At 39.8% G+C, this 14,858-nt stretch overlaps 1 protein-coding gene across 1 annotated transcript in view; it reads right to left on the bottom strand.

Annotated features, from left to right (window-relative positions):
* The window catches only part of SERINC1 (serine incorporator 1), a 17,381-nt gene extending 3,016 nt beyond the window's left edge, over positions 1-14,365 (bottom strand). Inside the window, exons 1-9 of the mRNA XM_009325651.1 lie at positions 14,305-14,365; positions 8,427-8,588; positions 6,822-7,015; positions 3,524-3,603; positions 3,193-3,330; positions 2,064-2,233; positions 1,847-1,937; positions 596-737; positions 240-470 (exon numbers count right to left, since the gene is read on the bottom strand). Of these exons, the coding sequence (XP_009323926.1) occupies positions 240-470; positions 596-737; positions 1,847-1,937; positions 2,064-2,233; positions 3,193-3,330; positions 3,524-3,603; positions 6,822-7,015; positions 8,427-8,462 (1,082 nt within the window). The 5' untranslated portion in view covers positions 8,463-8,588; positions 14,305-14,365. The remainder of the gene's footprint in view (positions 1-239; positions 471-595; positions 738-1,846; positions 1,938-2,063; positions 2,234-3,192; positions 3,331-3,523; positions 3,604-6,821; positions 7,016-8,426; positions 8,589-14,304) is intronic.
* Between the last annotated feature and the right edge of the window lie 493 nt (positions 14,366-14,858).

Genomic DNA, 14,858 nt, shown 5'->3' with positions numbered 1-14,858 from the left:
AGCAGTCCTGTGAATCATGAGAACTAGCCTAGAAAATATGACAGGCACTTGTGAACAAGGTTGGCTACTCCAATTTTCAAATGCAATTCATTTAATATAGATTAAACGGTATACCTTCCCTTGAGAAGTCCATTCAAGACCTACATTCCTCACAGCACACCACTTACGCCTCCTTGTCCAGCAAAAGATAGCATCTTGTATGCTCATTATTAGCACAATATATTATCAAACGTGAATACCTGTACCAGTTGGTAAGCGTCATCATGATATACAGTGATGCCAGGAAAAGCATGAAATGAAAGAAGGAGTAACTGTAAGTAACTCCATCCCTCTCGTTGTCTATGGCTCGGTGAACATCATCTCCATCGTCAAGGGAGCCGTCGCTCCTGGGCATTCCATCCTCTATCAGCGTTGATTCATCACTGGTCAGCATCAGCTTGTTAACTTGGCTGTTGTTGGATGTTCGGATGCTGTATTTGACAGGAAAGGACACAGTACAGTTACCCAAATAAATACAGTCTAGTATGTAGAGACATACTAGTCTGACAATGAGAAGTAATACAAGTTAGTAGGAATTCTTTTAAAGGAATCTTACCTTGAATAAAGAACGCACAGCAAAAACAAAACCAGTCCTACGATTCCTTGTGCATCCCACCACTGAACTACCTGACCTTGGGTCGGAACGGTGGTGCTGTTGTAACCAATGATGCTCAGCAAACTTGGGTTACAGCGCCTATCTGTGGGGGAAATTACATTAGAACTTACATAAAACAAGAACAGAACAAATATTTAGTATTACATTTCCATGCTGAATACACAGTAATAGAAAGGAACTTTGTGACTGTGACAGTCTTGAAGTAAAAAAGCTTTGAATCTAATTTTAGCCTATTGAGTCTCTCTAAAGCAGGCAAATGACAGTACGTAGCATAAAAATCTGTCTCCCTGAGCAGATAAAAGGATTTTAAACTTATATAAGATATGCATCAACTGCTTTACTGTTCCGTCTCATATAATTAGATGCAATAAAAGTGCTCTGCATATTAAACTTTAGAAATTCTACCACTAGAAACCCGGTTTGACAAACATATACTCTATAGATGGGGTACCAGAGTCATCTCAGAGTTGGAAAAGAATGCTACAAAGTCAGTTTCGTATTATCAACAGTTCCCAACTCACAGCATCCACAGGTAACACAGACGAAACAGCTGAAAGTAGCAGACAATCTTATTTCCCATAATTACTGCAGGAATTAGGTATGACTCATATGTATGCTGTTACACAGAAGCACAAAAGATTGTCCATCATTAAGATACAAAAACAAAAAAAAAAAAAAAAAAATCAGTATTTGGCAGTTTATTTTAATCACCAGAATTTCTGAAAAACCTTTTTTTTTTTTTTTAAGAGATGCTTAGCTGTTTTCAGACACAAGAAACATTGAAACCATTTATTAATACATTTTTTTAAATCCTCAGTTCAGAAAAATATAATCAGTAGCATCTCAGTCACCAGGTAAGAAACTTGAAACTTGGTAGGGAGATGAACCTCCCAGACACCTTGGAAGAGTTGTGGTAATCTGCAAAGTCTAAGCCTTAGAATACTGCAGTCCTGCCAATAATAGGTTGGAATTCTTCCATACGATAAAACTTAAGAGCAAGTGAAAAAACACATTATCTTTGGAAGAACTATTTGGGGGGGGGGGGGGTGAAGAGAACACAAACTAGTGAGTCCTGCCTCTAACTTGCATGCATTATAGTACCCCACTGTAATATTGCCTTGCAAAACAGTAATGATAAAGTTTACTGCTGAACTGGTTACCCAAAAAGCCATATATTGCTACTACACTTACCTGGTTCATTGGTCATAGCTGACCAAGTCAAATACATCGTATAAATTGTGATCACAGAAGACTGCAGCAAACCAGATCTTGGCTGAGATTCCTATACGAAGTAGTCACGAAACAGCGAAGTTAGGCAATTAAAAGTCTCGGGCACAATAATATTATAGGTTTCTAGGACTGATAACACAAAAAAAACCCCTAAAAGGTAACAGATTTAAAACTATACCTGAATCTTCGGCAGAATTGACATTACAGAAGCACCAATACAGAGCAGCATATTAACACTGATGAATGTCTTGTTTTCAGAACAACCTTCTGGATGAGTATAATAAACATAAAACAAGACAATAGCTACTAGAGACAGCAGGTAATTGACAGCTGTAGCTGACAGCAGAGCTGTGAAAAGAGCCAAAAACAGAGTTAAACTGGTTAATAATGGAGAGTATTAAAATTTAAATAATATTGCACGATTATCAGGGTTTTGGATACGGTATACAATGACAATTAGAGAGCGGCTCTGGGCATTGAAATGTAAAGGAAGTAAGTTCTTCTCAATACTCTGAGGTCTTAAAAAGAAAGAACACAACAAATGGGAAGCCTGAAGCCATACTTGATCCTCCAGTGCTCTAACAGCAACCAAGAAGAGCAAGTATGAAGGAATACTGTTATACTACATACACTTTGGCTAAAAGCTTAAAAAAAAGAAACTGAAGGACTACTTCTCCAACAGAAGGAAAAACAAAATCTTATTTCCAAATTCCATCTTATTAAAAACATCAGAGGCCATTGCACAAAGACAGGGTGTGCTGTCTTTTAAAGCACCTAAATTATCACATCTCAAACGTTTTATTAAAATTAACATATCATTTCTCCAGTGAGATGACTTGTACTCTCCATCACTATCTTGGCCTTTCACTCAGGATATACCTTCGAAGAATGACTGACCGGCAGACAGAAAGAAAAAACAATTATTTGAGATGCTTACGCTCAACATGAAGCAGTAACAGACTAGTTTGTTTTTAATCTGCGCTGAGGTGTAACAAAACCTGTGGCTGAAAAAAATCCCCAAACCCCACAATTGCGACTTCTCTGCTATCACAAACTGATGCCCTGCTTCCAGGGATTAGATCTTATAACTCAGAGGCTGCTGCCCCTCTCTCTACCCTCCCCCTCTTTATTTAACTTGACATCAAAAGGACAGCAAGACAATGGAGCTGAACTACACCATCTGAGAAAATGATACTTATACACGAAGCAGCCCTTCTGCGCTCTGGTAAAATGCACTACTCGGTGAATAACTTATTTAACGTAATGCACAATGAAATTTAAAGCTTGATTGTAGTACAGTCCTTTACCTGCATACCAGCATCTTGAGTTTCCTTCCTCCATTTTTTCAACCCAAGATTCATTCCAGGAGTGGGCAAAGTCAATAAGCAAGACCAGCTGAATAAGAATAAAGCAGAATGCTCCAGCCATACCTACATAAAACCACACTAAAAGAGAAATAAACAAAAGCAGCTCAGAACCATAGATAATTTACCACCCTGTCTTAACGTCCCTAAATACATAAAAGTGCTATAGTTACACAGCTACAATTAAAACAATAAGACATCAGCATGCACTTAGTTCTGTTTTAAAACCAGTTATGATTGCACCATGATACAGTGGAAGACAATATTCCCTTACCAGTTGTAAACGGTCCCTCTGGTATGAAGAAAGCTCCAACACTAATTGCAAGTGCTGTTGCAAATTTAAAGAACCAGAATCTAAAGGGAAATTAAAAAAAAAAAGTCAGGCAACTGCTGAAGTCTGATCTAATTCACAAAAACTTGAAAGTATACAGAATACACATCCGTAAGTGTTTGTTTCTTTTTTTAATTCACTCATTCTTAACTCACTTCTTTTAATTTTTATCCTACTTCATCTGCCCAAGATTTTTGTTGTCCAGAAAATTATGCTTAAACTGTGCTAGACTGACACAGAGTTGGACACATTTCCCAGAGATATCTCACTCACTTATTACAAATGAAGCCAGGGTGGAATATAATTGTGAGTTGGGTATTTTTGTTTGGTTTTTTTTAAGAAGGTTTTTAACTAGAGCAGTGAGATTACTGAACTGCCTACAAATCAGAAAATCGGGTTAAAAAAATCCCTACCTGTTTTTAATATCAAAACGAAAAAGGTCGAAGATCTGGTGTCTACAATGACAGAGACATTATGCTGGAGTTCCCTACCAGTCTTGATTCATTTCCTACAAGAGAGAGATGTACAAAAGCCTGGATTCTTCCCACCTAACTTCAGACTCTTTAGGCCTACATCTGATGAGGATTTAATCACAACAACAAAAGCAAAGGATTTATCCTTCACAGAAAGGACACAATCAAATTCTAAGTCCCTGTTCCAGTGCAGTAGCATTGTTTGTTTGTTTGTTTTTTTTCTCCAGTAAAAGATACATACTCATGGACAAGCAAAACAGATCAGATGCTTCCCAGAAAGCAGACAAGGAAATATCTTCCACCAAAGATACACCAACTCACCCCAAATACAGACTGTGTACAAATATACCCTGCATAGGGAACTTCAAGTCAAAAAGTTACGCCAACAAAACTATAAGAAGGCAAAGAATATTTTTTCTGATCACAGTGACAGGCAGCTCCAAATATAGGCACTGTACCATCTACACGTACTTCAAAAATGAATATAGCCCAGAGACATGTACCACACCCCTGCGATGTCAAACACTTGCACGGTTTTCAAGTTTTCTCTCTCTTGTCATTTTTCCATACTTTGAGCAAGTTTAATCTCTCCTTCTGGCTGTTACAATCAGGTGATGGTGACCAGAGGAATCAATTCCAACTGTGTGGAGAGGAACTATGTGAGATGACAGAAGTGCAGAATATGGGAAAAATGGACTAATTCCCTGGGATATAGAGAACTGACTAAACCCGGTTTGAAAGCTGAATTAACTTATAACGTTTACGGTGTAATACATACCCCACTAAAACCAGTTTTTGAATCCACATGTGGAATTTTAGGTTTTTTAAATCACTGTCATTCTCAATTATAGAAATAAGAACAGGTTCAAGTTTGTAAAAATTTCATCTCTCATTCCAGACTTTAAGGGATCTTAACACTCTACCCATATAACGTGCATGACAGCTGAAAACAATATTCATCTGAAATAACACCCACAGTTGCTATGCATTCTGTGCAAGCCAGCAACAATCCTGTGAATACATTATAACTGATTTTTCCTATTATTATTATTAACCTGAGGCAAGAAACCATTCTGACTGCTGTTAAAAAGCAAAGAAGGTGAACATTGGTGCTGGACCACATTACTGGGCTTAACTTGCATGCAAGCATGAAAAAGTTAGTACACATACATGGAAAAACTTAATATCCTGAATATTTCAAATCACTGACAGAAAGATGACATTGCAAAGTATTACTGAAGACACATACAATTTCAAAAATCAGAAGCCATAGTTTTCATAAAGCTACCTGTAATGCATGCTATTGAAGCAACTAGTCATTACATAAGTGTTGGAAGCAACATTATTAAATATTTTAGCACTAACTACTAGTTAACGAGTATCATTTTTCCTTTTATCCTAGCAGTGACGCTAGATTGGCTAAGAAGAGTGAACTGCAATGGGTTGCATAAATAGTTCCAAAATTTGTACTGGAGAGCACAACTCCAGATAAGGGTATCAAGAAGATCCCAAACACTTAAGAAGCGGTTTTAGGTAAAAAGATTCCACATCATGTAAAAGGTGTCTTTTATTGTAAAAACACACAGTGTTGATACAGAATGTACTTGAACCATTTTCTTCTTGCTTGTAACAAGTATGCTCTCCTGAACAAAGCAGGGCGGAGGGGAAGGCTGAGCCAAGTTACTGCTGCTAACGCATCTTAATACTGTACCGGCCTCTTTTTCTTTAGACCGACACAAACAAAAGAAGTAAACAAAGCAATGTTCTGCTCAGTCTTAATTATTTTGTTTTCCCCTACAGAAATCATTGAAGTTTTTTCTCATTTTATGCTAGAAACGTTTAATCTTATTATACTGAATATAAAGTAAAATGACTTCTTCATTTTTATGGCTTAGCTGTTCATAGCTTCTGTTAAAAATAATCATGTTGAAAAAGCAGTAGTCTAAGCAATCACTGTCACCGCCAAGACTAGGCACCATAAATGGTTTTATGCTTTCTAGTGCCGTGCCCTATTACAAATATTTACATCTCCTTGGTTCAAGAAGCTACATTACACATAGGCTGAGCCTGGATGAAAACTACCACTTGTGTCAACCCGCAAGCTGAAATTCCACTGTTATCTTCCATCTGATAATCCTAACTACAATGAAATACAAAAGAAAAATTTACTGGAAAGCTCAGAAACTAAATACATAACTCACTCTTCTTTATGCAGAGGGGAGACTGAAGAAAAGATAGCAGAGGGGGAAGAGATATGTTATACATCTATATAAATACATATAACTGTTACGATCTTTAAAATAAAACTGTTCAGAAACGAGCAAGCCCTTACAAACATCAAAGTGAAGAGGAATGTAATTCCTAGAGGACAGATGAGGCTTTTTAATCTTTCTATTTGTTGAAAAAAATCTCAGTGGAATGAAACTTAGTTACCATTATTCACCTCTGAATTTTGTCATCTTCGGACAAAAGCAGAATCTCTAATGTTGGGAAACCTCTGGACAGATTATCCGTTGTCAAGAGTTCAGGCTCTGAAAAGTGACAGCCATGTGTATCTTTTCGTCTTGCAAAAATTAATCTGCCATGTCTAAGAACTCTAATAACTTTGAACGCCCTCTACTGCAACAACACTCCTCTAGCTACTACGAAATTAATTGTTTGTGGAACAGTAGATTTGACCAGTGTGCTCAGCCACAGGCTTTACTTTCACAGTAGCTGTATCTCATATGGACACACCGCCCACCCCAGTTCTCATTTCTGTATCTTACCCATTGTGCACCGCTGCTCTTGGGTCATTGCTGCTCTTCACTTTGATCATCAATAAGGAGAAGAGAAGGAAGAACATGGCCATACCAAAGCACACACGGTACACGGCTTTGTAACCAACTAGTACATCGCAATTCACATGGCCGTGCACACCAGGAATAGTTGTTCCCATCCCTCCATCACAAAATCCAGGGATCTGTGATAAATACAAGACACTTCAGTGATGTGTAAAAGGCCTCCTGTGAGTAAATATGTATTAGCAATTTATTAATATACAATTCATTAATATTGTAACATTATGCAACTATTAAAATTGCTAGAAAATATGATACTGAAGGGCTGCATTGCTAGTTACAGTCCAACCAGAATATTAAACACATTCAAGGGAAAAAATCCCGCATAGGCAAATTCTAAACAAAAACAAAAATAAATCTTATTAACGGGGGGTGGGGTGGGGTGTGTTATTAGCAATTTCAGAACTTCTCAAAGAAATGCAGTTTTCACCTGTTGATCTGAATCAGGAGCTAAACAAAAGATCTGGGATTTGGTAAATTTGACTTGACAGTTACTATCAGGTTCGTGACATAGCCAGGAGAAGGCAGCCTGCTCACATCTCTCTAAAACAGAAAAAGCCTCCCCTCAAAAAGTAACATCAACAACATGTTACTTTCATCTAGTTACAGTTACAGTTTCATCTGTAACTTCCATATGAAACAGCTGAGAATATCCTTTCCAGTCACTACCAGGACATGAGCAACATCTTTCTGAAGTCAAATCGTACTCCAGAAGGCTGTAATTTTCTTTCCTAGATGACTAACACGGCTCTCACTGAAGCTGTAACGTGGTTACTATACCACACTGAAATAAACATTTACAGATTAATCATTTGGGGGGAAGAAAATCAAAAGCATGCCTAACAGAAGTTACTATCTACTAGAAAAAAATTAAAGACAGCAAAACGAAGACTAACAGAACCAAAGCACATGCAACCCGAGTTCAGTGAACCTATAAGCTCTCCCATAACTCAAATTATCATTCTGTAATTTTAGACGCAGTACCGTATCTTCATATAACTAATAAACTGTAAAATCCTATAAGCACTTCCTAATTTCCTTAAGTGAAAAATATGCTACTATCATTAGTGAGAATTATTTTTGTTACGCATTTGCAGACTTTAAAATAGATTTTTAACTAGTACAACACAATTAAACTAAAAGACATATCTTAGACTGTGGTTATTTTTTTCTTTTACTAACAGCAATCAAAATCAATCAAGTGCCACAAATACAAGCATCTCAATAACATATAATTTAAAACTCCACATACATAAGTTACATTTTCTTGTTTGATACAAGATTTTATTTTTTCTGCTCTGAGCTATTAAAGAAGAGGTGCAACTTTATTTCTAAATAGTGCTTTTCATCTATGCAGTGACTGTCCCACGAGTTCTTTGTTTATTTGACCTACAGTCAAATTAACGGTGACTGTGAAGCACAGGTGGCAGCACAATTACGTATTTCCAAAGAAAACCCATGCTTTCAAGATGTCATTTACAATTATCTGAGACATTTGTTCTACCAAACATGCTAGCAAAGAAGTAACCTGACCTTCTTCAGCTGCTCTTCCATGCCTGGTATTAACATTACACAGGCAACACTCACGCCAAGAAGTAAGAAGAATGCATAAACCAGCCGAGTTATGGTGGAGTTGTTTCCACTGGGGCAGCATCGGCAGAGCAAGCACGGGGCACTTCCACATAAGCACGGTATCTGACAGAGAGACAGAACATAAAACAAATTCTTTAAAAAGTTTTGCATTGCTAGATTTCAATATTTAATCAGGCTGTGTAGATCATCAGAAGTTATGATGGAAAATGACTCATCCTATGCATCTCATCACTAGTGTAGACTAAGTCGCTGCAACACATTACAGAGCCCCGTAACAATCTTGGCACCGCTGCGGAGTGAAATTAGTGCTATGTCAAAAGTAATCATTTATCCATTCAGAGGAAATAAAGACTGGATTCAGGCTCATTTGTTCTCTTGAATTTTATTTCATTTCAGCTAAATGAGATGCAAGAATTGCTTTTAGTTAACAACTACATCCTCCCTTCCACAGCTGCAGAGATTAAACAAATACACCGCAGAAAAGAAATTTGAGCACAACTGCCATCTAGGTACATTTTCAGCATCTGGCAGAGTTGGGCCACAATCCTCACTGGGGCCATAAGCATTACTGGAGCACAAACAATAGGTAAAATAGCATAAAGCTTAGGTTGCAAATTATTGCATATTTAGCAGCTACTCACGTATCACATAATCCTGTTAGCTGGCAAAATTAACTTATGCAATGTAAAAGTTACAAACCACAAGAACAAAGCAAACACACAGTGTATGTATTATCATTGCTACCAAATACCAACAGCAAAAGTGAACAGGAATGCTGTACAGCCGTAATACTACGAGGGGGAAAAATAGGACAAAATTTACCTGTATTTAACTCTTAAACAGAAAATTGTGGGAAGAAGGAAAGGGAGCAGATAGTGCTATCTCACCCGGGGGTGGGAAGCGGGAAGCGTACTTCACCCCTTCGCAATTTTCTGCCACTTGCCGAGTGACAATTCAGGAAGCGAAAGAAGGGCAAGGTTCCACAAGTAAACGTAAGCCAAAAGAGGAAGGGTACAATCAAAATGGTTTGTTTTCTGGGTTTTTTTAATTTACAAATAAATTATTTTGCCTAGAAGACATGGGAAATCCCAGTGAGCAGTTAACAGCTAGGGTTTGGATGCCACATATTTTTCAGCTAAGGTAAAGTTACGAAGCGAGCGCTGCCCTATCTGAGCTACAACAGACCACGCAACCTCTGACAAAGATACTGAAGGGCGCTAAAACCCAGCTTCTCCCCCAGCACACATGCAGGGACACCTCCGCCATGTGACGAAAGCCACAGGAGGTGTTAATCACCGCATGAAAGACACCCAGTCAGTCACATATGAACATGACTGGTTACACGGCCACATGACCAGTGCACGTCAATCATCCAGTATGACTGGCTTGTGTCAGAGAGGGTTGTTAAAAGTTTAGTCATATGACAAACAAAAATGCCAGCAGTCCGCCGCCGCTACCAGGAAGGCCCCAGGGCTTGCAGGGAAGAGCAGACAGACTGCAACAAGGCTCTTGGCAGCCTCCTGAGAAGCCCTCAGGAAAAGGCTCAGATTAGCTGTTCTTACAGGTTCAACCGGACCCACACACTGGACCCACAAACTGGGTCTTTTAAATACTTTCCTGGTATTCTTTTTGTACTTGTGTTCCTTTTCGAGGATGGAAGAGCCAAGAATTTTCACTCCACTATGCTACAGAATCATTTTTAAATTAGCAAACTTCACTATTAAATTTGTCTTGCTAAAAAAGCGAAACTAGCTAGATTCTCATTATAACTATTTCAGTATGTCAAAGATATTATATTGCCCTTTTTTACCGCCTCCTCCACTCAGTATCATTATAGCACAAAGAGTATGAAGGTGTTGATTCCAAGAGAGGTTTCATCTCATTGTAAGAAAGAAATTTTTTACAGTGAGAACAATCAGTCACTGCAACAACGTCCCCAAGGACATGGTAGAGTCCCCATCACTGAAGGTTTTCAAGACACGACTGGACAGGGTGCTAGATCACCTCATCTAGGTGGCTTCCCTTCCTTTGAAAGGTTGGACCAGATGATCCTTCGAGGCTGTTCTATGACTGCAAGCAACTACATTAAGGGCATCTATGCTTAGTAAGCAGGAAATGTATGGCAAATATTGACTTAGGATTCATTAGGATTTTATAGTACTAATGTATTACACTATTTCCTACACACACACACAAATAACCTTTCTATTCTCTGTTCAAAAAATTGCTTTCTTGAACTAATTCTGTCTGCATTAATATTTTTGAAGATACTGTTGAATAAAAGGTTGAATTTGGCAGAGTTGAATATAAGCCTAGGTTCATCTGCTGCAGAAAATTTGGTGCAAGGACCATCTTACATAAAAGTCACTTCTCTGGAGAATCCCAGTGTTAAAATTGTTTGCTAAATACCTAAGTAATTCAAGCAGCTTCCTCCTGAGTGCATCAAGGGGAACACAGAGGAATGCATGTTTCTAGACACAGGGGAGGCTTGCAGTGACCGAAATAAAGATGACTGTCTTCCCCTCACTGGGAAACAATGTGCCTCAAATGAGGCAGTATGCCTCATTTGTGTGTCTGAGCTCCAACACCAGCTTTTAAAACAGTTCATCCTTACAAGCTGTGATCATGCACATCTCTGAACAAGAGACCTACTGATAAATGATACTGTTTACATAAGTTGGCCATTTCTACAAGGAATCACATTACAGTCCAAGTCCCTCTTTCTTTTAGCAAGACAGAATAAAATACATACCATTCCAATAAAATAGTATTATTGTACCACTGGCAAACACACTTCTAACAAGTAACAGACTTCAAAAAGAACAGAGAGCAAAGAACATTTGGCCCACGGAGCTGAGTTTATCAGCAGAGGAGGCAAGGACAGTTTGTGTCATTTTCTTTCTTCCTAAATTCAGAGCACGCCTCCTACAAAAAAAAATACTACAGTACAAACAGTAGGATACTACTACACAAATCAAAGCTTAATATTAGCTCCCCAGGTGAAGGCCAGCTTAGTCAGAGATGCAGACAGTTACTCTGCAATTCGTTTTGAGCTTGCTTTCTTAAGGAAGCTTGGACAACAGTTACTAAGTCACGACTGCATAAACCTATTGCCATCCGGTAACTTTTGGACCTACCAACCAACTCACATCCCTGCACGTTTTTGAGAAAAATAAGCAGCTCAGTGGTGTTCACCAAGGCAAAATAAGAAAAGATGACCCACACACCTATTCTGGGAGCAGGCAGCTGGGCAGACAAGTTAATTCATGACTGCTAAACCAGTCACTTCATTCTCTAGAGCAGTGGAAATTGCAGGAGGAACACATAACACAATCACTGAAGTGATCGTGCCCCTGTACTCGGCACTGGTGAGGCCGCACCTCAAATACTGTGTTCAGTTTTGGGCCCCTCACTACAAGAAGGATGTTGAGATGTTGGAACGTGTCCAGAGAAGGGCAACAAGGCTGGTGAGAGGTCTGGAGAACAAGTCTTATGAGGAGCAGCTGAGGGAAGTGGGGTTGTTTAGCCTGGAGAAAAGGAGGCTCAGGGGAGACCTCATCGCTCTCTACAACTACCTGAAAGGAGGTTGTAGCAAGGTGGGGGTCAGTCTCTTCTCCCAAGTAACTAGTGATAGGATGAGAGGAAATGGCCTCAAGTTGTACCAGGGGAGGTTTAGATTGGACGTGAGGAAAAATGTCTTTACTGAAAGAGTGGTTAAACATTGGAAGAGGCTGCCCAGGGAAGTGGTTGAGTCCCCATCCCTGAAGTATTTAAAAGACGTGTAGATGAGGTGCTTAGGGACATGGTTTAGTGGGCATGGTGGTGTTGGGTCGACAGTTGGACTCAATGATCTTAGAGGTCGTTTCCAACCTTAAAGATTCTATGATTCTATTACCAGATGAATATTGCAGGAGAGAGAAGAGAGAAAATCCCACAAAACCACTGAAAGTCAAGTGTTACTGCCCCTGATGCACACACACAGAACAAGTTTTTAATATCAAACATAATCTTCTTACTGGGGTAATGACTAAATGATTATATACTGAATTAAGGATTCGCAAAAACACTAGGCCCCCCGCTGGGCCTAGTCAGGTTTTCGCTACATCATCCCTTATTCATACACTTAAAGGAACTGATTCAATCAAGATCTTTGCCTTGATAGAATATTAAAGCGAGCAAAACAGCAGCTGAGCTATTTCAGGGAACAATGCAGTAGAGGCAAGACCCAGCAGAGTGAAAACGGCACTGCCTGACCAATCTAGGTCGTCAGGATCAGAAGACTTTTGGTGAGATGACAGTGCTCTTAAGGCCTTCCCCCCACCTCCCACCCCCCATCTCCAACAGGCTCATCTTTGCTCTTAAAACTGCTAAACTGAAACACCGCCTGATCAGCGCACAGTAGGGCAGAGCTACAACCAGCAGTAACACCACACAAAAAATCCAGAAGAAATAAAGGCATGAGGCCAGACACCAAGGCCAGTTACCCAGAGCAGCTCTGCATGGTACAACATGCGGCCTTGCAGAGAAGCTACACAGCTGAAGCAATGCCGGCAGCAGCACCCTCCCAGACAAAAGAGGAGTAGTTTTGCTGGCCGTGGCACAGTCTGCACTAGCACAGACTCCACTACATCTGACTCCTCTGCTACCTCACCCTCACAGTTTGTTTCTCTGGATAAACTGTGTTTATACTGACATATCCTTAAAGATCAGCACAGACAGATTTCTCCTATAAGAACTATCATACAGGCTTTAAGTGCTGATTAGCTGTGGTTTTAAATGTGGAAAGAAAATCAACACTTTAAAGCCATCGGGGTGGGGGATAACAAAAAAAAAAACAACCCCAAAACACAACCCTGATTTGTTTGGGCGCTTTAAAGGAAAGGACGAGGGTTAGTTACCCACAGTAAATCTGACTTAGTCAAGATTACACGCTCATGTAAATCATTTTATCTAAAAGACCATTAGCTGAGTTTCTCTGTATTGAAACAAACACTCAAAACCAAGAGGAAGTATACAGGGATTCTTCATGCACTACAAACACCAGTTATCAGGAAGGCTGTTTATGCACTTGAAAACGCAGTATATATTAATGCAAGTATTTGAATTAAAACCTATAGTTATACTGTCACTTACTATTTGACAATAATTAAAAATGTTTAAGTTAACTATATTCAGCTAGTAATTAAAGCCTAACTGGCTAATCCATTAAGTTGTGTTTAAAATGTTAATTAAAGCAAAATGAACACTGACAGTACTTCGTTAGCAGGATATTATCAGTGGTCTAGGCACTTATGTACAGGCATATCAGCCTGGAAGCTTAGCTCATACAGATTTACCACTTCTATGATCATTTCATAGAATTTGTACAGGAGATTAAGCAGTTAAGTATCATCTCTCTAAATATCACTCTGTACTAGCGGAACCAAAGTTCATACATATTGATAGCATAAAAGATAGGAGTTTGAATCAATATGAGGTTTTGTTAGACCATTAAATTCTGCGTGTGAACTCCCGTTTAAATATACATAATTTCATTTAACCCAAGTATGGTGCGATATTTTGGTACAGAAAATTCAGGTTTTCACAACCCAGCTGACATTTTTAACCCAAATGCCTAAAGAGTCACAATCCACCTGATTGTGCCTATTTGCACAGGGACTAGATTTGGAAATACCTACCACTTAAGGATAAGACAGCAATGCCTCAACAGAGGGCTGCCATGCAGGATCTCTACCGACTTCTATGTTTTTATGCATAGTGCTAACAGTTTTAAAAACATCTCAAACTATTGCTTCCCATTAAGGAAAAAAAAAATCACCTGACAATGCTCAGCATGGTGGTGACACGTCACCACAGGATACTGTGCAGTGAGAAAACGATGCCTCGGTAAGACAAAGATGCTACAAAGGGCGGAGCTGCTCAAGACAAAGCCGTAAGAAAGAGGAATTAAATACAATCACTAGAGTCAGGGAAACACGCGAGTTTTACTTTTTCCGAAAGAAATGCCTAACTTCATAAGCATTTAATTAGATTTTGACTCCTTTACAGATTTGGGGAGGGGGAATTTTAGCGGACACAGTAACGCGGATTAAGCAGCGACCAGCAGCGCAGCAGGCCCGCCTGTCTGATCAAGCTCCACATCGCCCCAGCGAAACGGCTTCGGCGGATCCCTGGGGAGCCCCCGGAGAAGCCCGAGAGGGGGGACCACCGCGGGGGCGCGCCCCAGGGCCCGCCTCCTCCAGCCTGCCCGGGAAGAGCGCCCCGTCCCCTTCCACAGGAGCGGGGGCGGCGGTCGCTCGGGGCGGAGAAAGCCTGGGTGGGAGAGGGGAGGGGGCCTGCAGCCTGCCCGCGCCTGAGGAGGCGGGGAGGCAG

Source organism: Pygoscelis adeliae, unplaced genomic scaffold, assembly GCF_000699105.1.
Source record: "Pygoscelis adeliae isolate BGI_AS28 unplaced genomic scaffold, ASM69910v1 Scaffold54, whole genome shotgun sequence".
In the NCBI taxonomy this organism is placed as follows: Eukaryota; Metazoa; Chordata; class Aves; order Sphenisciformes; family Spheniscidae; genus Pygoscelis; species Pygoscelis adeliae.
This window is presented reverse-complemented; position numbering and strand designations above follow the sequence as displayed.